Source organism: Canis lupus, chromosome 4 (assembly GCF_003254725.2).
Source record: "Canis lupus dingo isolate Sandy chromosome 4, ASM325472v2, whole genome shotgun sequence".
In the NCBI taxonomy this organism is placed as follows: Eukaryota; Metazoa; Chordata; class Mammalia; order Carnivora; family Canidae; genus Canis; species Canis lupus.
In genome coordinates, this window is record NC_064246.1 from 9,303,470 (window position 1) to 9,327,328 (window position 23,859).

Below are 23,859 nucleotides of genomic sequence, written 5' to 3' on the forward strand. Positions count from 1 at the left end.
CTCAAGATGCTGTTGGTTGTCACATGCGGGGTCAAGGCCACGGAAGCCACTAAACACCCGATGATACGCAGTGTAGCCCCACACAACAAAGATTATCTGTCTCCAAATGTCAACCAGGTCAAGCCTGAGCAACCCTGATCGGGGGTGATCATGCCCCACAAGGACACTGACAAAACACGTGTCCAGTTTGGGGCTCTGGAAAGTCAGTAACTCCGTCCCAGCCAGACTGACCATTCTTCCCCGCAAAAAATCCCCAGGCCATAAACAGCTACCCCGGCAGGATCGGGTAACCAGCACTCAGGGCCCGAGAGACCCTGGGGAGGGCAGAGGGCGAGGAGACAGAGGAGAGTTTGCCCAGGCAGGCGGCCCAAGGCAGCTTTGATGCCCACTCTGGGCCACAGTGACCGGCCCATTCCACGTCCCCAGACAGCCACCCCTCAGCCGCTGCTCCACAACAGCCAGCTCCTGTAACACGTGGGGCTCACGGCACAGAATTCCCAAAGCCTGGCAGAGCTGTTTCAATTTAGGCCCGGGAGTGAGATTCTATGCGACCGTTTTTGGTTTTCTCAGACCCAGCCCCAGTGAATCACTGCCTTCTACATTCCAGCCTGCTAAGAAACCCAATGTGTATAAAACGACATGTTTCCCAGGCCTGTAATCCCGGACATGACGGAATGCAAAAATGCCAAGTGTCTCACTCTATGCTCCAAGAGGCAGAGTGAGGGCAGGAGCAGAGATCTACCTGCCTAGGCCAAGGGACCAGGGGTGAGGGTGACGTGCTCCACCAGGAAAGGCCTTGTTGGCTCCTTGAGTCTGGTTTTTGGGTTTTTTTTTTTTTTTAAGATTTTATTTATTTATGAAAGACAGACAGAGAGAGAGAGAGAGAGAGAAGCAGAGACATTGGCAGAGGGAAAAGTAGGCTCCCTACAGGGAGCCCGATGCAGGACTCGATCCCGGAATCACGACCTGAGCCAACAGCAGATGCTCGACCGTGAAGCCACCCAGGTGCCCCGAGTCTGGCTTTTTATTTCCTAGAAATGGTCCCATGATCAGAAAGGAGAAAGGTGGAGGAGGCTCTCCTGAGTAGACAGGTAAACCAGACAGGTCCTCCTGGTACCTCCTGCCATGGAACCAATCCTTAAGGTCAAGCACATGGCTGAAGGCTAGAGAACCTTCACACCAGCTAAGAGACAAAGTCTGGTTCCACTCTGTGGGCATGAGTGTCCATAGGAGGGCTCCCTCCAACACGCAGGCATGAGTGTCCACAGGAGTACTCCCTCCAACACATTCAATCTAAACTCTCAAAGAAGGGACATTCCTTACCAGGCCCAGCCTTTCCTAAAACCCTCTCAGGTGGGTTTGCTTGTGGAAGTACCAGGAGGTCTGCCTTCAAAAACTTCACCAAAAAGGCAGTCTGGAGGCAAGACAGTCTGGATCCAAGACAACAAGAGGGGAACAAGGGTCCCCAGTAGCAGAGACTCAAACACACCCTCAAGGGGAAAGATGACCCTTCAGGTCAGAGAAGTGAGACCAGGCCAACGCTTCCTTGGATCCAAGCGGCACACTTACATGAGTGATACTCAGCATGTTTAAGTATCACTGTGATGTGGACGCAGAGGTAGGGTACAAAAGGCCCCTGCAGTGGCAGCTTTCAATTCTTTGGTTGCTGATCATGGTGAAGGGATTCCCAAGGGAAGAGACCAGGATAGCCAGGGGCTGGGAATCATTCAGAGTCTTAGGAGTGACATTTACTTACCAACCAGTATGGAAGCATCCCCCTATTTTAATCTGTGTGGCATCACGGTATGGGTGTGTTTCCATTTGGACATCCACCCAGCTTATATGTCTCAGCATCATCTCATCCATGCAAACCTTCCAGAAGAGGATTCACAAGGAGAAATGCAGAAGAACAAAAGCAGGGAGTGGATTTGGCCAGGTTTGGCTACTTTTCTCATCCCTCGAATTCTGCTGGGCCAGCTAGGAGGCTGCATAGATTTTCTTTTTTTTTCCCCAGGAATACCCTGAGTCCTTCCTGGGATCTCAGCCAGAACCTCAAAGTGAACTCCTGTGTGTGCCTGTGTCTCTGCCCCAAGCAGTCTCAGCCTCACCCTCATCACCATCACCACCACCACCACCACCACTACCACCACCTCCTCCTTCCACTAAGCCAACTGCCTCGGATTTGCTAGAAGGTAGGCAGCATAGCATTGCCTGCTTTGAAATCGACATCCTCCCAAACTTACTTCCCACTCCCCAAAGATCTGAAAAACATGAATGGCAGAAACAAAATATTATATGCATATAGAGATATAAATGCGTGCATGCCCAGTCATTTTCCTGACCACCTCTTGATTACCTCTTCCTCTGATCCAAATAGGAAACCCACCACGCATGAGGAGGTATGGTGGAGAGATTTACAGAGGGCCTGAAGGCCACGTACAACCTCTACCAGTTGGGTCTCCTCAACCCTACCTCAAGGTTTGACAGCCTGAGCAAGCTGACCCTACTCTGTACTGGGTACAGCCACTTCTTTTCCATTTTTCTTAGAGGGTTAAGGGAAGCGCTCATTACTTTGGCACTGTTTATCAGTCACAATCTGTTTCCATTATGTTTGAGCACCCGGAGGCAGCCACAACATAACTTGGGAACAGGGAAACTTGATTTTCTTTAGAGAAAAGTTTATATTACAGTGCCATTTGTCAGATTCTCTGGCGATAGTGTTTTTCCCCCCTCTGCTGCCCTCCCTGCCTCAGCTTCAAACTCTCATTTCAAATGGAATTTCTTTAAACTCCAAACTGATTATAGGTGGCGAGGTGTAGTATGGGTCCCCTCCTGCACATACACCCACAGACTCACATATCTACTGACACCCATCAAAGCACATGGCAGCTTCATGTTCCACCTCAAACCACTCAGCCGAGAGCAGTCATAGCTCCCCTCCCGCCAGGAGAAGCAAGGCTGCAGAGACAGAGGGGAGCCCAGATCGTAGGTGGGGGATGGAGCAGGCTGGCTTCCTTGCCACAGGAAGTCTCCACTGAAGGGCACGTTTATCACACGCTCTGTTCACACAATCGCCAGAGAAAGATGTGCCTTCCATCCAGCTTGCCTGCTGGCTGCCAACAGGTGGGGACCCCACTCCTATACCGCAGCTAGGCATGAGAGAGCTGGCGCAGTCCAGACTGCGTCCCCCAAAGGCAGTCCTTAATGTCATTCAAGGTTCTTTAGAACAAGCCCAAATAAACCAAACAAATCAATCTCAGAGGAATGGATGAAAGCTAAAGAAAAAATAAAAACATCAACGATTTTCCAGAGAGCCAGAAGACACTGCAGATTCCTGGTTCAATATTCGGCTTTTTCAAGGAGTATTGTGGCTTTTTACTTGTTCTTTATCACCACCCCCAGCCCCAAAACCATTTATTCAGCATCTACTATTTCTCAACACCTACTAATGGCATTTAGCTCTCTGCCATAAGGTGAAAATGATTATCGCCACTGTAAAGATGAAAAACTGAGGGTCAGAGAGTGAATTAGTAAAGGTCACTAAGCAGAAGGTGGTAGAGAGCTAACGTCACTCAGCGCCAATAAATGGATTCATGCCATTCCTCTTCCTGTGAATGTCCATAACCCAGCTCAAGAAACATGACTGTTTCCCTGATAGACCAAACTGAGAATCAATGAGTCAGCTTGGCATGTGAAGCCCTCTTCGGCCCAGTCCCCACCTCCTTCTCCAATTTCATACCCCACTGTTCCCCTATACACGTGCCACACTCCAACCAAGTGAGGTCTCTCACCACTCCCTCCTCCCTGCAAATGCCTCCTACAAGAATACCGCCCTCCCCCCAGCCCTCCATCCTCGAACCCCCAAAGCCCCCCAAAGTGAGGGCTGCAGCAGTTCATCCACTCATCAAGGAAGGATGGGAAGTGAACAGGATGCCCAGGCCTTGGTCATGTCCTTCAGCTAACACTCTCACCTACCTCCCGAGGATGTGAGCAGCACAGACAAGGGATCTCAGGCTGGACATGCTCTCTTTTGGTAGAGATCATTCTTCACAAACTGGGAAACCATTCCCTTTCCATCCTCAACGGCCACACTTTACCCAGAGGCAGGCTCACTGCAACAGAAATCCCTTCTTCTCTTCTATAGCTCTATCCACTGCCAACCTGCCAAGGCCTGGGGAGACTTAACATGATTAAAATTGTAAAGCATTTAAGATGTTTGAAGGAAAGGCATCATTGAAGTGCAAATCATCAATTTGGGGGGGGGGGGAAGCAAACTATGGGAGGAGTGCAGAGATCTATACATGTGTAAATGGTATAATTTTAAACATTATGCATAAACTGATTGACTACCCACCCTGAACCTCAGCATTGAGTCCCAAATGGTGCTGCTATGCCCAGATTGCTTTTGAGCACCTGTTCCTGTTCACTGTATTAGATCTGCAATCTGAGGTGAGTTGACTTTGTGGGTTTTGCCAAATGGAGAATAACAGTCCTGAGATCAGTTATTTAACAGGCAGGGCACAGAGCAACAAGCCCGGGCAGGGGTGCTGAAGCAGCAGAAACACCAGGCAGGCTCCCGTCAGACAATCCCCCAAAGCCTAATACTGAAGCCTGGTACCCCGTGAAAAACATCAGGGCAGAGCGAAACGTGCTAAATACAGAACAAGAGCTTTGACTTATTATAGCATAGTATGAATCAAGAGAAGAAACATTAATTCCACTTGCATCTAAAAAACTATAGCTATTATTTACATTCTGCCTTCACTTGCATACCACATGATCTTTTTTAAGTCCATACTTTGCAAGCCCCCCCCCCAAAAAACCCAACAGATTTCCTTTCATCATAAGGATGAACTAAATTTGAAGACTCTTTAGTCTTTAAATCCATGGAAACAATTCAGGAGGAAGGAAGACTATCCAGTTTTACACTCTAGATTAGGAAATTCAGGACAGCGGGGTTCTATTCAGGCCCTCCAGAATGGTCTCGCAGCTTCGACTTTTATACCAGCATCCACAACCCTAAGTTAATGAGTCTTTTGCTGTGATTTCAAAAGCTATTGCATTTACACACCTCTTCCTCAACTGACAAATCACTAAACCATTCTAAGGGCTAGGATTAAATTTTATGGTTCGTTGACAGAAAGAATAGAATCCCAAATCACCAATCCATGTATAATTGTTCATTTCCCACACATTTTTTTCCTACCTGATCTCCATACCTTCCCATTGCCACTAGGTCACAAAGAGTTCTTGGATTTTTTTCTTTCAATTAAGGATACCCCTCAAAAACCAGCGGCTGAAGGCCACCAGGGAGAAAGCAGCCTCTCTGGATGCTAAGGACACACTGTTGCTGTTTCTAATCACAGGTACTAAGGAAAGTACTAAACCCAAGGAAAGAGAAATACCAGTGTGGCTTATTTGTTTGTTTTTCTTTTGCATGAAAGGCAGAAGGCTTTGCCAGGTCCCACCAGCATACCAGACCTTGCAGACCTGCCAAGGCCTAGTTTATTGCAAAGCAAAGTTTTGAAAAGAATTTCAGTTTAACATGAGCATAGTTTTTAAAGGGCTGCAGTGCTCCTACTGGATGCACTGCTCTTCACCATTCAAGAATAAACAAGAGACTTCAGGTACATCTACAGCAGTTCTCTGCATTAAAAAAAGAAAAAGAAATTGGGCTAAGAGCACCCTGTTGGCGCAGAACTAAGCTAGGCCAATTCAGCACATGGAAAGACTTTCCATTTCTGTTCCCTCCAGATAAAGCAAACCCATGCAATTTCCCAAGACTCACACAAGATACCTACCTCCATCTAATACCTTCAGGTGAGAATGAATGAATCAGTGAATCAATGACACAAACAAGGGGGGAAACCTCAGAGGCGGCCAAACCTCAGCGTTGACTTCACCTGTCTGACTTGAAGGCTAAAAAGTCTGTTCATGCACGGTCGGTCCCGTCTGGCTTGTTTCAGAATACCATTCGCTAGTTCCAGCCCAACCCGCGGTCCACCTCCATGAACTCAGAATTTCCTGGGTTCGCGGTGACACTAAACGCCACAGTAATGAGGGTTACAGGATTTTGGAAAAGATAGCGCTGCTTTCAAAGCCTCTTGCCCGCTAAGCGCCACAACCCCGCGGGCGGCATGTGCCCAGCCAAAGCCCTCCGCCGGCAGCGCGCGCGGCCGCAGGACCCCGCCGTCGGGGCTTCCCTGGCCGCCCCATTTCCTCCCGAAAACGCCCGGCTGTCGGGGGGCTTATGCGGTGCCCGGGGCCTAGCCCCTCGGCCCCCGGGAGCCTGCTCAAAGCACGCCCATAGGACAGGGACCACCCCCGCGTAACCAGGCAGCGGGGCTGGGAAAGGCACGCGCAGGGCGCCCGGGCCAGGCGGGGCCAGGAGGGTCGGGCCGAGCGGGCCAGAGCCTCGAAGTCGGGGGGCGGGGGTGTCTGTGGCCGGCCCCACTCCGGGCGAGGGGCGCGCGGGCCCTCGGCTCACACCCGCCCAGGGAGCCCCTTCTCTCCGGCACCCGGCTGGCTGCACCCGCCGCCGCCGCCGCCGCCCCCAGGGGCGATGGGCAGAGAAAGCGGCGAGACCCCGAGCTGACCCCGAGCTGCCCCCCAACTCCCGCCGCGCGCTGACAAGGGGGAAAGGGGGGAGGCTCTGCAGCGGCTTGTATCAAAGGGCTGGAAAGAAACTTGGACTCCTCTCTCCCGCACACGGCGCTTCGGAAAGGCGGCCGCCTCTCCCTCCTCTCCTCCCCACCCCCTTTTGTGCGTCCCAACACCCCCGCCGCTAAACTTCCCACCGCAGGGGACGGGGCTCCCGGCGGCCGGACCAGACTCAACTTCAGTTACGCGGAGCAGACAGAGGGGGACGTCTACCCGGAGGACGCGCACGGAGGGGCAGGGGGGCGCCGAGGAAGGCGTCCGGGGTCCCGCAGGGCCGCCGTCTCCCGAGCCGGCCGAGCGCCGAGGGCCCGGTGCGCCCCTGCCCCGGGGGGCCGGCCGGGAGGCCGGGGGAGGGGAGCGGGGGCCCGAGCGGAGGAGAGCCGAGGGGCGGGAGCCCCCGTCGGCGCCCGGCCCGCCTCGTCCCGGCGCGGGGTCCGCAGCGGGGCAGGGGGCGCGTCGGCGCGCGAGGGGCTGGCGGGGGAAGGGGAGCCGGGGGCTCGGGGGCCGGTCGGGCCCGGGCAGGGCGCCCCACTCACCTTCCTGCCGGCGCCGCCGCCCGCGCCCGCGGCCAGCGCGGAGCCGCCCCCCGAGTACATGTAGTAGGCGATGCCCAGCACCCACAGGAAGGCGAAGCAGAGCAGCATCCGCGAGCGCCGCCGCATTCTCCCCTCTCGGCCGCCGGCCGCGGCCGCCGCTGCTCGCGAGTGCTGCCTGGGGCCGGCGCGGGCGGGGAGCGGGCCGGGGGAGGAGCGGAGGAAGGGGAAGGGCGCGGCGGCGGCTCCTCCTCCGGCGCGGGCGGCTGCTCGGCGGCGGCGAAGGCGGCGCGCGCCCGGCGCCCGAGCTCCGCCCCGGGCCGGGAGCGCGGCGCGGCGCCCGAGCAGGAAGCGGCGGCCTCGGAGGCGGCGAGCGGGTCAGGGAGCAAAGGGCGACCAATCGGCGGCGGCTGCGGGGGCCGGGACGCGGGCCGGAGGAGGGGATTGCCGCGTCTCCATGGCGGCAGCACGCGGGGCTCCGGCGGGAGGGCGTCCGCGGGCCCCGCCCCGCCCCGCCCCGCCCCGCCCCTCTGCGTCCTCCCCGCCGGGGCCCGGCCGCCCCCGTGAGTGACAGGTGGCGGCCCGGCCCGGCCCGGCCCGGCGGAGCGCGCGCACGTGCACACACACACGTGCACACGCACCGGGGCCCGCCGGGGAGGCCGTGGGCGCCCCGCTCCCGGGCCTCGGGACCCCTCGGGCTCGCCCTTCCCGGCCCGCCCGCCTGAGTGCTTTGGTGCAAACCCGCCTGCTGGACCCGACTTCGCCCCTGCTCGCCGCAGTTTTCTTTCTAATCTCGCAGCAAAACATCCCTGGTCCCCAGTTGTCGATTGTAGGTATTTATTTAGTCAGAGGTGGGGGCCCACGGGTAGAATGCGAGCGGTCAAGGGAACGTTTTTCCGAGAAAATGGACAGCCCTCAGTAGCAGGATTATTTTTGTTTTATTTTGTTGTTAAGAAACGCGAAAGAGGAAGAAGGGATGCGACGTATTTTGTTTTTTCGATCTTTTCCTTTGAATGTGTTGCTTTCTTAAGAGAAGAAAGAAGAGTTAGCACATAAACATCTCGGGAAAATACACCTGTCTCGTAACAGATCTCTGTAACCTTGACGATGCCCTTGCCACACGCAAAGTTTCCCCGTGCTCCTAAGAAAGAAAGAACTGTTACTTGGCGCTGGTTGTTTCGAACGCGATTTCAGGAGCTTCCCCGTCTGGAGGATAAGGCAGCTGCCTGAATCTGAATCTCTACTCACCAAAATACAAACACAAACAAGCCTTCGGCACCGCTAGGAGAGGGAATGCCGGGAACTGAACTTCTAATTACTTCTTAAGTAGAAGAAAGAAAAGACATCGGATTCCAGCAGCGCTCCTTGCACTGCTGCCAAGGACTTAAGTGAAGTCCCGGCTTAAAGCCTCTACAAAGAGAAAGTCCAACACCAAAAACTAAAACTGAACACAGGTCAGGTACTTAACAGGGAAGAGGTTTGAAAGAGAATGGGACAGGAGGTGGCAGCCTTGAAGAAGCCTTGCTTCTGGGAGAAGTCAAATAAATAAAGAGAGGGTAATGCCCTTTGGAGGCCTAGCAGAGAAGGGAAAGAAGGAAGTACAAAGGGCAAATTAAAGATCCTACAGAAATAAAAGACGGCCAGTCCCTCCCCCAGACAGTTATCTATTAAAAACTGCACTTCACTCTACAAATAGAACTGGGAATCCAGTGTCAAAATTCTTAGTAACGGGGTAACATCAAATTGAATGAATACAAAACTACCACAAAAAGAAAACAAAAAAGGAATCACATTTCCTATGACAAAAAAAATGAATCCTGACATTTTTGGCTGATGACACACATACATACACACACACACACACACACACACACACACACAAAACCAGGAAGCAGAAGAAATTGTTACACCACACATCAAACTACCAAACTGAACAAAGCATCATGTATATGGACACACACACACATACACAATGTGCGTACATCTAGACAACTAAAATCAGAAATTCGAAAACTAAGAACAGACTAGACAAAAATTAAGAAGCAATACAATTAAAGCTCATCAAATTCAAGAAAAATATGGAAAAGAAGACAAAACGATCTGAGAAACAAAAAATAATTATGAAATGCCCATGGGAGAATATAGTCAAATATATGTAAAAGGACACTGAAGAATGGCAAGAAAATAATCAAGAAATTGAACAATAAGAAAGAAAGAAACAAAAAAGTGTTCAAAGAGAAGTGGTTGAGGTAAAAGGAAAGAAGAACCAAAATACATATAACTGGAGTCCTCAATGTAGACACACCAGTGAAGCAGAATTAGTATTAAAACGAATCCCAGATGTAATGTTTGACATGTTAACTGCATCATCATGGGTAATGCTGTATGGCATATTTGAAAGTTATTAGGAGAGTAGGTCCTAGGAGTTCTCATTACAAGGAAAACTTTTTTTTTTTCTCTTTTTGTATCTATATGAGGTAATGAATGTTAACTTTACTGTGGTCATCATTTCACAATATATGTTAGTCAATTCATTATGCTGTACAAATTATATGGTACTTATGTAGTTATGTAAATTCTGAATTCAGAAATAGGAGAAAATTTCAATTATATATCAAAATTACCTTCCATGTACCTTGAAAAACTATTCTGGAATAATCAACTCCAAAATATATCTGAGTAAAACTATTGGATTTTAAAGGCAACAAGATCAAATTACTTATGGGGATCACAAATTTAGGCTGGCATCAGACTTCTTTTTAAAAAAAAAAAAGATTTATTTATTTATTTATTCATGAGAGACACAGACAGAGACATAGGCAGAGGGAGAAGTGGGTTCCTTGCAGGGACCCTGATATGGGACTCGACCCCAGATCCCGGGATCATGATCTGAGCCAAAGGCAGGCACCACCCAGGCATCCCTGCATCAGACTTCTTAAAATCAACATACAAAGCAACACAACAATGGAGCAGCATTTATAAGAAACTCAATGCAAGCAAATACCAGCCAAGGATTTTTGTGTCCAGCTACGAACCAACAGATAGGAACTGAGTGCAAAAATTCAGAGACCATTATATGCCCTTCCTGGAGAATTAACTTCCTTCATCCAAGAGAAAACTCCTGGATAATTAACTTCCCTCATCTGAGAGATAACTGAGGAAAACCAGCAAAATGATTGATGGAGAGCATTTATATATTTAATTGGTTGAAAGAATAGTATGTATGCATTATAGTTTCTGGTAAAGTAAAACACAAGCAACTAAAAGCAATTGAAGGAGAAGGGAGAAAGAAAAAAACAGAATCATATCATTGACTATTAAATAGGCAATAAATGAAAAAAATAGGCAATAGATGGATGGAAGTCAAAGGAAACCATGTAGAATGGACAGATGAGATGTTAAAAGAAACAAAGGAAGGAACTAAGGGTAATATAATAATATAAAACTTGACCACAAAGCAAAATATAAATATTCCCAAATATCAAATCCTATTTTAAAACCCTAAGAGAAAAAATTTTAAAACAGCAAAGAATACATGCCAGATAGTGGGGGCAAAAAAACACCACAGTAAGTATAGCATAATACATGTGGTATTGTAAAAGAAAATAATATGACAGAATTGATATCACAATATCATTACAAATGGGCTTAATTTACCGATTAAAAGATTTCCAAGGGGTACCTGGATGGCTCAATTAATCAGCTGAGGTCCTGATCTCGGGGTCCTGGGATCCAGCCCCAGTGGGTCTCTGTGCTCAGCAGGAGTCTGCTTAAGGATTCTCTCCCCTTCTCTTTTGGCCCCCTCTCCTGATTAAATAAACAAACAAACAAGTCTTTTAAAAAAGAAAAGAAAAGAAAGCCCAAATCTAAAAAATGCAGGAGCTGTGATATCAAAGCAGAACAGACCAAAGAACATCAAATGAAACAAAGAAGGACAATTAATAGCCAAAACTTCAATTCCCAATGAAGACATATCAATTGTGTATCAGTAAGGCTTTGATCAGAGGAGTAAAACCATTATTAATGTTATAGAATAAGGAACATATGATAGGGTTTAAACTTTTACAATGTTGAAGGGTAGGAAAAAAGTCAGTCAGACTTTGGGTAGGAAGTCTATTTCCATTTGTGTGGCAACAGGTCTGAAGTCATTGCAATTTTCAGACCTGGCAGTCCAAAAAATTTTTTAAATGCTAGAAGTGACAGTCTGAAGTCATTGAAGTCACTGAACCTTGAGGATGTGAGGCCAAGAAAATAAGCCAGTCACAGGAAGACAAATACTATATGACTCCACTGATACGAAGTACCTAGCATAGTACAACTCCTAAGTACAGAATTTCAGTTTGCGAAGATTAAAAAGTTCTGGAGATGGATGAGGGTGATAGTTGCACAACAGTGTGAATGTATACTTAATGCCAACAGAGCTACATACTTAAAAATTGTCCAAGTGTGGGATCCCTGGGTGGCGCAGCAGTTTAGCGCCTGCCTTTGGCCCAGGGCGCGATCCTGGAGACCCGGAATCGAATCCCACGTCGGGCTCCCGGTGCATGGAGCCTGCTTCTCCCTCTGCCTGTGTCTCTGCCTCTCTCTCTCTCATGAATAAATAAATAAAATCTTTTTTTAAAAAAAGGGTCTGTAAACATATGAAAAAATGTTAAACTTCACTCATAGTGGAGCTACAAATTAACACTACAGAGAAACTACCCCCTCACAAACTGGCAAAAATTCAAAAACTTGATAAAACACTGTTGACTGGACTATAAGAAAGAATAAGGAACACTTCTGTGAACAGATATGGAGATAACTTCCAGGATATGTTATTAAGGTAAAAAAGCAAAGAGTATATATTATATGCTATTTTTTATTAGATATAAAGGAAAATAGTAAACCATACAAATATCTGCTTTTTTTGGCAACACAACAGATAGGAACTGAGTGCAAAAATTCAGAGACCATTATATGCCTTTCCTGGAGAATTAACTTCCTTCATCCAAGAGAAAACTTCTGGATAATTAACACAATCACAAGCATATAATAATGATACACCAGAAAACAATGAAATTAGTTACCTATACATGGTGAGAGGATAAGATGGAGGGGATAGAAGGAGGGACACCTCCCTGGGTACAACCTTTTCCTAGGTTTGACTTTTGGAAACATGTTAAGGTCCTCCAAAAAGTAAAATAAAATTAACAAAGATGGGGAGGTTCCTTAAAATGTAATCCAAAAAGAAAGACCTGAACCCAACTATATTGCAAATGAATGCCACACTGTGAGAGGGTAAAAGAACTAATATGCATACCTTTTAAACAAAGTACTTGGGCTATATAACCTCAGCCTACAGAAGGAAACAACTTCAAAAAATTTTTGAGCTCTTTATGTTTTTTTCATAGTGTTATGGTGTAGCAATTAAACTATTTTATGCATATTGTGCAATTGAACACATAAGAAAATGCATTGCTTTGGGGAGCTAAGATTTTTACTGTGGAAGAAAGAAGATGTGATGTGGAATGGTCTATAATGAAAGACAAGGAAAGGGTGAGGAAAGCAAATAAGATTCTTGTGGAGTAGATTTGAAATCAGAATTAACAGTAAATATATGCATATATGTTTATACATCTACATGCATGTACATATTCCCTAGATCTGTCCACTGAAAAGATCCCAGAGCAATGATACCTCAATAGCAATGAGCACATTTGCAACCAGATCTTGGTTTCTAACACCATTTTCCACCATAAGAAGATTTCCTTGGAGAAACGATCGATTCAATGACCAGAGTATAGAAGGTACTAGATGAGCCTAGAAGATCTTTTTGTAATGGAGAGTAAGAAATAGTGGTGGAGGAATGTCAAAACATCACAGGAGTCAGCTTGAAGGGCCTCTACCAGCTAAATCTAGACATATATGTATCAAAATAAATATTGAATAAATTAGGAATCTTGAGTACATACTGATAGTAAACAGATAACTAAATAAAGGAGATGGGAGAGATCTTTGTTTCCATAGAATGCCAACTGATAAATGTGAATGGAAGGGTGAAATTGAAAATCACCATCACAGTAAAGATTGGTTGGTGAAAAGGGAGTTTGATAAAGAGGATATTTACAGTGTCTTCAAATATCTTTCAATAGGACATTTATTCATTGCAGAAGGAACTTAGTAACTGTATAGTGAGAAACTGGACACCTTGGCCAGGTGATTAAAATTAACATCACTCACAAGGATCAGATGGATATCATAGATATCTCAGATACCCTGAGAAGGACATATCACTGTTTTGGTATTCTGGCTGAGGATTTGTAACTTGAATCTCATAATGAATAAATGCTGGAAAAAAACAAAATTGAGGAACATTCTGTAAAACAACTAGTTTGTATCTGCAGAAATGTCACTATTGTGAAAGACAGGGAATAGGCAAAGAACCACTACAGACTAGTGGACCTAATGAGACCTAACTGAATGCAATACATGATCCTGTGTTAGGAACTCCAAGAACGCTGTAGAGGACATAAATAGGACAATTAACAAAACTGGACTACGGACCGTAGATTAGGCAACAGTATGGTGTTACATACTATAGCATGCCTTAGTGTATCACACAGCGTTGTACTTTCTGATGCTGATAACTGTGCTATTGTTACACAGAAGATTCTTGTTCTCAGGAAATGTGAACTGAAGGTTCAAAGGTCCAAGGGGCAAGATAGAACACAAGTTGCTCTCAAAATGTCAGAAGAAATATGCACAGAGGATGATGCAACAAATATGGCAAAATATTAGAAGGTCTGGGTAAAGAACATATGGGAATTGTCTTCCTAACTTTTCTGTAAGGGTGATATTATAGATATTGAAATCATTTTCTTTAAAAAGTGATTTAACTTACAGTGTGTGCACCCTGATTGTTAGTTTCATCTTGCAGGTTAGGAAAGCTTAGAAACCTGAAATCATTTGGCTAAAGCTATTATAACCTAGGACTCTAAACCCCACTGCAGCCAGCACACACGCAGCTCTGTCTTTCCATGACTTTTACCTTTGCTGACTTTCCTACCACACCTCAACACACACTTTCAGCCACTCGTGCATGGTTTCTGTGTTTTTACAGGTAACGAGCTGAGTAGCTAAGTCTCTATAAATGTTGACTTGCCCTTTATTCAGCCCCTGACACTGTACAGCACTGTGGCTGTCATTTATCAATGTAATATTCTCATGCTGGAAGCCCTTAGGGTTTTTTTCTTGACTGTATAGTACAGTATGAACAGCTACCTATTTGTAGCAACACAGAAATGTAGCTTCAGTATTTCTCCTGCCAGTTCACTGTTACTGTTGTCAGAGATGTCAGGAGCCCTGCACAATTTAATGATATTTGTGTCTTTATACAATGGAAACTTTATGATCTGATAGCTCAATTTTTCTTTGCCTCAAATATTTGAATGAAGGCAAAATACCCAACTAAGAGAGAACAGAAAAACAAAATTACAACGCCTTAACTAGGACCAAAATATTAAACACTAAGATTGGATAATCAGAGCTCTTTCTCCCCTGCTGCCCCCAAATTTGAAATGTGTTTACGCAGAGGCTTTTGTCGAAAGAGGAGATTATAGAGTGTGGCTCAGGTCCCGTCACAGTCCCAGGATCCACCACAGGCTGGCTTTAATGGGAAGGGACACTTTGGAGTATAACACTTCTATCCATTGTGAGTCAAGGACTACTGTCCCTGAAAAGTGCCACTCTGAGTGACAGAAGCTCAAAACTTGCATACCCCATAGAGACATGTGGTGACCACCTGCCACAATCTTCCCTGAAATCTGACTTGCATCATAACTGAGAAAGAACTCATCAATGTGATTTAAGTTAAGGAATTCAATTCCCCTAAAAATATAAACATTAATGATGTGCTTACTACATGCCAGGCACTGTTCCAAGTGCCATTCATGTATTATTTTATGCAATTATTATTAATCTTCACAACAGCCAATGATGTAAATGCCATTATTCCAGCTTTATATTGAGGCGCGACACTGTTGCATTCCTCGCCCAGGGCAGCTCTGTGCACTGCAGAGCCTGGGAAGGTGAGTGACAAGGAAACATTTGGCCACACCACAGGCAAAATGGGTAACCTGGAGGGCTGGGGCTGGGACTTGACTAAAATAGCACAGCAGGGGCTTTGGGGAGCCAGACACCTTCTGGCTCTTGGTCTGGGTGCTGATTCCATGTTGTGCTGGATGTGAAAAAGGTCAATGGCTTGTGATGTATGTACTCTCTATATGAAATTATAGTTCAGTAAAAAAAAAAAAAAAAACAGGGTGAAAAATCACTGACTTCTTTTCAGTCTCCATAAATGCGGGTGAAGCTCACCCCCACTCATCAGCCTCTGTCTGGACCAACCGCAGCACAACTACTTTCTGTCTCCACTTCCCTTCCACTCCTGCCCTGCAACCCACGCTGCTGGAAACATCCCCAGAAACCTCCACACAGCCTCCTGGGTGTCTGGACACGGAGCTCCTCACCTCACATTAGGGGAATGTCAATCCATTAATGATGATGAACAGGCCACTGGGCTGCTCACACACCTGATTCTTGCTTTGCATCCCATGGATCTTTCTACCTGGGGCCTCATCTCTGCCTCTCTTGGTCCAGAGGTGGGGAGAGGAGCTCCAGAGAAGAGCTGGGATGTCAGCACCATAGTCCCTCATTCCCCATAGCTCTTGCCCCGTAACCCCCTGACAAATGGGCCTGGGGAAAGAACATCACCACAACTGCCCTAAAAGGGAATTCTTGTTGGTGGCTTCAGGGTGACCCCCAGCCCCTCCAAGTCCTCTGTAGTGATTCCTGTTCTCTTCGGCAACACCATGTTGCCAGGTGAAAGGTAGTGTTCTTGCTCCACCTTCCCCTTTTGTAAATCCCTTTACCCAAGACTCCCAGAAGACAAGTCCACCGGGTGGCTATACCACTAGCGCCCCCTGCAGTACAACCTCTGTTAATGCCGATGCAGACCTGCGCTGCCGGTGAGTTTGAGAGCTGACCGGGGAAGTAGGGGGCAGCCTTCAGCTGTCCTGGCAATGTGCCCTGTCCACATTCCACAGAGATGGCAAAGAACCAGTTCCTTTAGTTTTTGTACGCTCTGGCATGATGACCTTTCCCTCCCTATGCCCTGGACAGCAAATAGAACCTTCCAGGTCAAGGGCAGATTCTTCCCTAACCTCAGATGCCCCTCCCCTTCCTCCCCTCCAGCCTGTGGATGAGCTCCCTTCCTTTCCTATGAGCTTCTTCCTGGGAGGTCTCTCAGTTCATTGAGTAAATGAACTCCCAGTGTGCCTGTCCCAGCAGTCCCCCAGATAGATCTGGGTTCTGGGGTGAATATATCTCCAACTCAACTAGACTCCTGCTGCGTATTTTACAGTTTTTTCACATACACTATCCCATCAAATTCCTCCTGAGGTAGGTAGTACTCTGCTCATCTTGGAGGATGACCTGAGGCTCAGAGAATTCAGGGACGTTATCCCAAACCATCCAGGAGCTAGCTGACAGCAGCACCAAGGGTAGAAACAGGTCACCTCCCTCCAAATCCCCAGCCTTCTCCCCCACGGCCTGCCCATGCCAGCTGCAGAGTCCCAAGATTGGCTCCGGTGCGCGTGGATGTTCTGAGGAAGTCTCTGATTTATTTATAGTCTATACTCCACTCACTTCCAAAGATAATTGGAGTCATCTTACAAAACCCACAAACACACATCCATAAGATGTACAGAGAAGTGTTGTGTAGGCAGACCATGTAATGGGGGATTTTCCATACCTCCTTCCCCCTGCCAGATTTCTAATCCTGGAGAGCTTTGTAAAAATATAATTTCCTGAGATTCCCATCCCAGACCTACTGAATCAGAATTGCCAAGAGATGAGCTGACTTGTATATAGTGTTTTTATTCCAAATACAAGGAGATAAAGGAGGCTAGCAACAGATTTAAGAGAAGAAGATCATACAGTGTATGGCTGATATGGGCTAAAGAGCTCTAATGACTATCTGGGGCCCATGGCAGGCCTTAGTGTTCCCAAAACCACACTTCTCCTGCCCCTGCTTAAGGATGGACACGGTCTATTCTGGAAACAACCCATCTTTGGGGCCTAAACAACCCTTTATCATCCAACAACCAGAGAATGCAACACTATCCTGTGAACTACAGGTCTTTACCACACCTATAAAACCCAAGGAATCTATAAGGAACAAGAATACAGTTTTGGAAAGCAAAGTCATTTTGTGGTCCAAAAACAAATGTCTCCAACTTAAGAATACATGAAAGGATATTGGATTATTATTTTTTAAAGATTTATTTATTTATTCATGAGAGACACACAGAGAGAGGCAGGAACATAGGCAGAGGGAGAAGCAGACTTCCTACTGGGAGCCCGATGTGGGACTCGATTCCAGGACCCCAGGATCATTACCTGAGCCAAAGGCAGATGCTCAACCACTTGAGCCACCAGGCGTCCCAAGGGGGTATTGGATTATATTTTGAAATTATTATTAATTTTTTTTATTATTAATTTTTAGCTATGATAATGCTGTTGTGGTTATATGGAAAATGTCCTCATTCTTAGGAGGCAAGGGCTGAAGTATTTAGAAAGTGAAGTGTCATGATGTCAGCAACTGACTTTCAAATGACCCAGCAACAAAGTTTTTCTATTATACAGAGTTGTAAAACTATGGGTGTAGATTTAGTGAAGAAATATATGGAGAGAGATAGAAAAAACAACTGTAGAAAAATGCTAATTGTTGAATCCAAGTTGAAGAGCATAATAGGGTTATTGTTGCATTCTTTCAGTTTTGTCTATGTTTAAAATTTTTCAAAATGAAAAATGGGGAGAGAAAGAAAGAATAAAGAACAAATGAGGGAGATCTGGTGAATAATTGCAGTGAAAATAATCACAATTTTTCCTGGAGAAAAAAAAAAATCCCAGACATCGCAGCCAGACAGAAACATCCGGCATGCTTGGCTGGCTGTCAGTCAATCAATTATTCAACAGGTGTTTATTATGGGTCTGTGCTGGGCTAAAACTTCTCTAAACAGTGAAAGGGAAACAAAGTTGTATACATGGGGTTCCTGTCCTCGAGGCCCTAATGATTAAATTCTGTTTCATGAAACTTTTTTTTTTAAAGATTTTATTTATTTATTCATGAGAGGCAGAGAGAGATGTAGGCTCCCCTTGGGGAACCCAATGCAGGACTCAATTCCAGGACCCTGGAATCATGCCCTGAGCCAAAGGCAGACGCTCAACCAATGAGCCACCCAGGCGCCCCCATTTCATGAAGCTTTTTTGCTCTGGATCTAATTTCTTGGTATAATCTAAAAAAACACCTAAGTGATACCTCTGTGAGCAAAGACTTTTCAGCCCCAAGAAGAATGTCTTTGTCAGAAACTTTACCGGGAAGAGAAATAATACAGGATGTTCCAGATTTTCAGGAAAAAAAAAAAAAAAAAAAGGTTATACTAAGAAAATTCCTGAACCATGGGATGCCTGGGTGGCTCAGCGGTTAAGCATCTGCCTTCAGCTCAGGGCGTGATCCCGGATCTGGGATCGAGTCCCACGTCGGGCTCCCTGCAGGGAGCCTGCTTCTCCCTCTGCCTGTGTCTCTGCCTCTCTTTCTCTCTGTGTCTCTCATGAATAAATAAATAAAATCTTAAAAAAAAAAAAAAGAAAAGAAAATTCCTGAACCAGATCCCAAATATGGCCAAAGATTATAGAAATGTGACCTGCTGTGTCTGAAGGAAGGTGCGAGCAGAGCTGGGTCAATGTTAAGGGCAAGTGGAAACAAGGTGGGACCTCAGTAGCTATGAAGGATGCAGGGAGCCCAGGAGAGAAGAGAGCTCGAGAGGCCCAAAGAACCTGTAGACACAAGGAAGATGGTTCAGGAGAGAGAGACACAGCTATAGCCCGACCTCCTCTAGGGACAAGCAGGGAGCAGGGATGGCAGCCAGTGAGGAAGTCTCTGGGCATCGCCTTACCCTGGGGGAGGTCAGGCCAGCTATGGGATCCCTTTCACAAGCCTAATGGTATTATTTCAGGGGTATTTTTGCTTAAAAGGGTAGAGGGAATGAGCACATTTCTCCCCATGAAGATCATTGATAATTCCTCAACATTTCATTGAGTAATTGGGGATAAAGGGTTCAAAGTATGAACTCCCATGGAGGTAAGAGTCACTTGTTCCATAAGAGTATTTTCAAGTTTGTGCTTCATGCCAAGCTCTGTTCTGGATTACTGGAGCACTTTGAGGAAGAGCACGTAGAAGTCCCTGCTGTCAGAGAAATCTCGAGGTGTCTAGTGTGGTGTATACAAGCACTCATCAGTGAGCAGGAAGGACAGGCTCCGGCACCCATCTGCTCCAGAGGAGGCCCTGGGAGCGGGGAGCAGGGGGTATGTCCTGAAAAGTTCCCTGAGGGGCCTGACGATGGTGCTACTGAGGCCAGAGACACAGTGAAGAGGCTCCAGGTTCAGCCACAAACCTTCCAGGCTGCTGACACCCCCTGTGATGGGCCCCATTGACTTCAGCATCCGAGGAGACAAACAGAACCTGCGTTGAAGTATTTCTGACACGCAGCTGTAAGCAGGCAGCTCTGCTTAGAATGATTTATGAAGATGTTTTGTTTTTATTTTTGCACATAGTTGACTTTGAGTAAATGAGCCTTGTTTCTGAGGAATTTCTAATCAAGGTATCGCTGTATAAAACAGCCTTTGCCCTCAAGGAACTTACGGCCTTGCTTAAAAGACAGAGCACACACCCGTGGAATAGATAGGAAGGCAATAAATAAAGTGACAAAATGCTGGGTAGGGACAATTAAGGGGTCAACGGAAAATTTAAAATGCAATATACATGATAGAGAGCAAGCCAGGTTTCTACCCGAGTCTCTTCTGGATTTCCAAATAAAAAAGGCTTACGGTGCTTCATCTCCTGCTGATGATCTGTCTTTAAATCAGAGGCTGCCCTCGGACCGCAGGTATGAGAAGTCAGAGAAGGGACACTCATGTCAGCGTGGGACCACCCCTCAGACCATCCAGCTTGGTGAGGCGGGAGCCAGAGGGAGCCAGAGCAGAGCTTTTTTAAAAAATGAATTCAATAGATGATTCCAGGAGGCCCTGGGGTGAAGAGAACCATCCCCTGCCTGGGGGTGGCCGACTGCTCGGTGGGGAGTGAGAATGTTTACGAAGGAAGGAGGCGAAGGAAAGAGGCCGGGTGTGAAAGACAGAAGCCGCCTCCTGAGCCTCCCACTTCAGGGAGCCGAGGACAGTGGTGGATGGCTTACCAGAGAGTTCTAGTTCTTCCTCCAACCAGTACCTATTAGGCACATGCTTGGCGCCAGGCACTGTGCTAGGAACTTGGGTTATATCTGGGAAAGAACAGACTTAGGTTCTCTCTCGAGTTTCTGTTCTAGCAGAGCCATGAGACGAGGGAGCCAGGGCTGGGCCCTAAGCATTGCACATGATCAGTACGTGAACGGTGTGCCGGGAGGTAGAAAGTGCTGGACAGAGGCCCGCAGAGCCCGAGAAGGGGGTGATGTGCGTGCCCAGCGGGTGCTCAGGCACGTGGTGCAGGCAAGATCCAAGCCTAGGAAGGGGGGAGGGAGGAGAATTAGCTAAGCAGGTAGCTGGAGGGACGGGATCCCAAGCAGGAGCCAGAGCAGCCAGTGCAAAGACCCCCGGGGTCTTTGGACCCCAGGAGCTAGCCTGGCCAGAGAGACGAACCCCAGGAGGCCAGTGTTGCTGGAACACAAGGAGAGAGGGGGAAAAGGGGAGATCAGATGGACCGAGGCCACAGGGAGGTGAAAATGGAAGATCCCAAAGGGCTAACATAAGGATTTTGCTTCTATTCTGAACACAACAAAAAGCCTGCAGAGGGCCTGGAGCCGAAGATGATAGTGTGGCACTGAGGGCCCTGTTAAGATTTGATCATAGAGGGTTGGGGCAGAAGCAGGAAGATCATTCGGGAAGGCACCGAGATGTGGTAGCTCAGACCAGGGTGTGGACAGTGGAGGAGGCAAGAGGCTCAGCCTCTGGATGTTTTGAAGGTAGAACCAGCAAGATTACCTGCGAGGTGAGAGATGGAGTACAGGAGTTAAAAAACAGGTGATCCCTGGGACATGGCCCTGAGCCCCTGCAAGTCAGGAGCTGCCTCAGCTGAGAAGAGAAGGTGGGAGGCAGGGCTGGTTCTTGAGGGATGGTCAGGAGTTCACTGTGGGATGTGTGGGGTCTGAGCCATCTCCAAGACGCCCAAGTGAGGAAGTCAAGAGGCAGTTAGATGCATGTGCCTGGAGAGTGGGAGGGGGCATGGGGAAGAGACACCTGAGGGTCTGGGTGGAGAGGTGGCGGTAAAGCTGAGAGATGACAGAGAATACCAAGAGGCAGGCCAAGGACTGAGCTCTCTCTAATGTTACTTAAAAGTTAAACTCAGTAAAACACGCTATACGTCTAGCATGCAAATAAAGAGAATGGGGCGAGGGGAATCAGAGGGAGAGAACTGAATGTGCTCTTAAGTTTTGCTGCACAGAGGAGCAAAGAAATGGGGTGTGATCGGTGAGACAGGGATCAAGAAATAAACATTGTATTTGAGGAAGAGGAGTTTGTGAAGGGGACCAGATTGGATGGCGAGATGACTTTGAGACTGAGGAGATGGCAGGCCATCTGGTGAAAATGCTAGTCACTGTCAGCACTGTGAGGGCCCGATGAGAAAAGGCATCACGCGAGTGAGGCCACCGGCACCTGCTCAGGTCTGTGGACCCCAGTGGTTAAAAACAGAAATAGACAAGACTACTTAACTCATGCTCTAACTAAACCCATTGTGACTATTTCTTGTTGCACTTCCTTGAGACATTGATGATGGTGTTTTGCAATGACTAGAACTTCCCAACTCCCAGAGCAGAAAAGCCCTGATAGCAATGGAATACCTGAAAAACCACTCCCCACACATCTGCTTTTCTGTCTGTGATCGTGGGCTGAACACATCCTGCCCCCAGCCATGATCACACAATCACAGCCTGCTGTCTCATACATACCCCCTGAACCTCTCCTATAAAATTCTAGGTGTTCATCCTGCAGGCAGAGAGGTCGGTGGAGGCGTGAGCCTGACACCTCCCTTGGCTGCTGGCACCTGAACTAAAGTTCTCTCTTTCTCTTGTCCAAACTCTCATCTCTTGAATTATTGGCTTACTCTTGTGACAAGTGTGTCCATGTTTGTTGGGCAACAGTGTTGGCCAACCCAACCAAGAGCTATGCCTCTGATTTGTCCAGCCCTTGGGGTTTCTTAGGATGGAGCTTTTGGTCCCAACAGTGCTCCAGAGCTTACCTGTTCCTTTCCTTAGTTAGGGTCTGTGATAGATGGGTCCCCAACATGAGAGAGGGGCAGAAGCGAGTTAAAAATGAATCAGAAAAGACCCCAAATAGCCAGGGGAATTTTAAAAAAGAAAACCATAGCTGGGGGCATCACAATGCCAGATTTCAGGTTGTACTACAAAGCTGTGGTCATCAAGACAGTGTGGTACTGGCACAAAAACAGACACATAGATCAATGGAACAGAATAGAGAACCCAGAAGTGGACCCTGAACTTTATGGTCAACTAATATTTGACAAAGGAGGAAAGACTATCCACTGGAAGAAAGACAGTCTCTTCAATAAATGGTGCTGGGAAAATTGGACATCCACATGCAGAAGAATGAAACTGGACCATTCTCTTTCACCATACACAAAGATAAACTCAAAATGGATGAAAGATCTAAATGTGAGACAAGATTCCATCCAAATCGTAGAGGAGAACACAGGCAACACCCTTTTTGAACTCGGCCACAGTAACTTCTTGCAAGATACATCCACGAAGGCAAAAGAAACAAAAGCAAAAATGAACTATTGGGACTTCATCAAGATAAGAAGCTTCTGCACAGCAAAGGATACAGTCAATAAAACTAAAAGACAACCTACAGATGGGAGAAGATATTTGCAAATGACGCATCAGATAAAGGGCTCCTTTCCAAGATCTATAAAGAACTTCTTAAACTCAACACCAAAGAAACAAACAATCCAATCATGAAATGGGCAAAAGACATGAACAGAAATCTCACAGAGGAAGACATAGACATGGCCAACATGCACATGAGAAAATGCTCTGCATCACTTGCCATCAGGGAAATACAAATCAAAACCACAATGAGATCCCACCTCACACCAGTGAGAATGGGGCAAATTAACAAGGCAGGAAACAACAAATGTTGGAGAGGATGCGGAGAAAGGGGAACCCTCTGACACTGTTGGTGGGAATGTGACCTGGTGCAGCCACTCTGGAAAACTGTGTGGAGGTTCCTCAAACAGTTAAAAATAGACCTGCCCTACGACCCAGCAATTGCACTGTTGGGGATTTACCCCAAAGATACAGATGCAATGAAACGCCGGGACACCTGCACCCGGATGTTTCTAGCAGCAATGTCCACAATAGCCAAACTGTGGAAGGAGCCTCGGTGTCCATCGAAAGATGAATGGATAAAGAAGATGTGGTTTATGTATACAATGGAATATTACTCAGCCATTAGAAATGACAAATACCCACCATTTGCTTCAACGTGGATGGAACTGGAGGGTATTATGCTGAGTGGAGTAAGTCAGTCGGAGAAGAACAAACATTATATGTTCTCATTC

At 47.0% G+C, this 23,859-nt stretch overlaps 1 protein-coding gene across 2 annotated transcripts in view; it reads right to left on the reverse strand.

Annotated features, from left to right (window-relative positions):
- GALNT2 (polypeptide N-acetylgalactosaminyltransferase 2) overlaps window positions 1–7,409 on the reverse strand; it is a 191,064-nt gene extending 183,655 nt beyond the window's left edge. Inside the window, exon 1 of one of the 2 annotated variants that reach the window (XM_025448668.3) lies at window positions 7,197–7,409. In XM_025448668.3, coding sequence (XP_025304453.1) covers window positions 7,197–7,322 — 126 coding nt within the window. In that variant the 5' untranslated portion in view covers window positions 7,323–7,409. Of the gene's footprint in view, window positions 1–3,975; window positions 4,178–7,196 lie in introns of those variants that run through there. The other variant, XM_025448669.3, reaches the window with a different exon arrangement.
- Window positions 7,410–23,859: the final 16,450 nt, after the last annotated feature.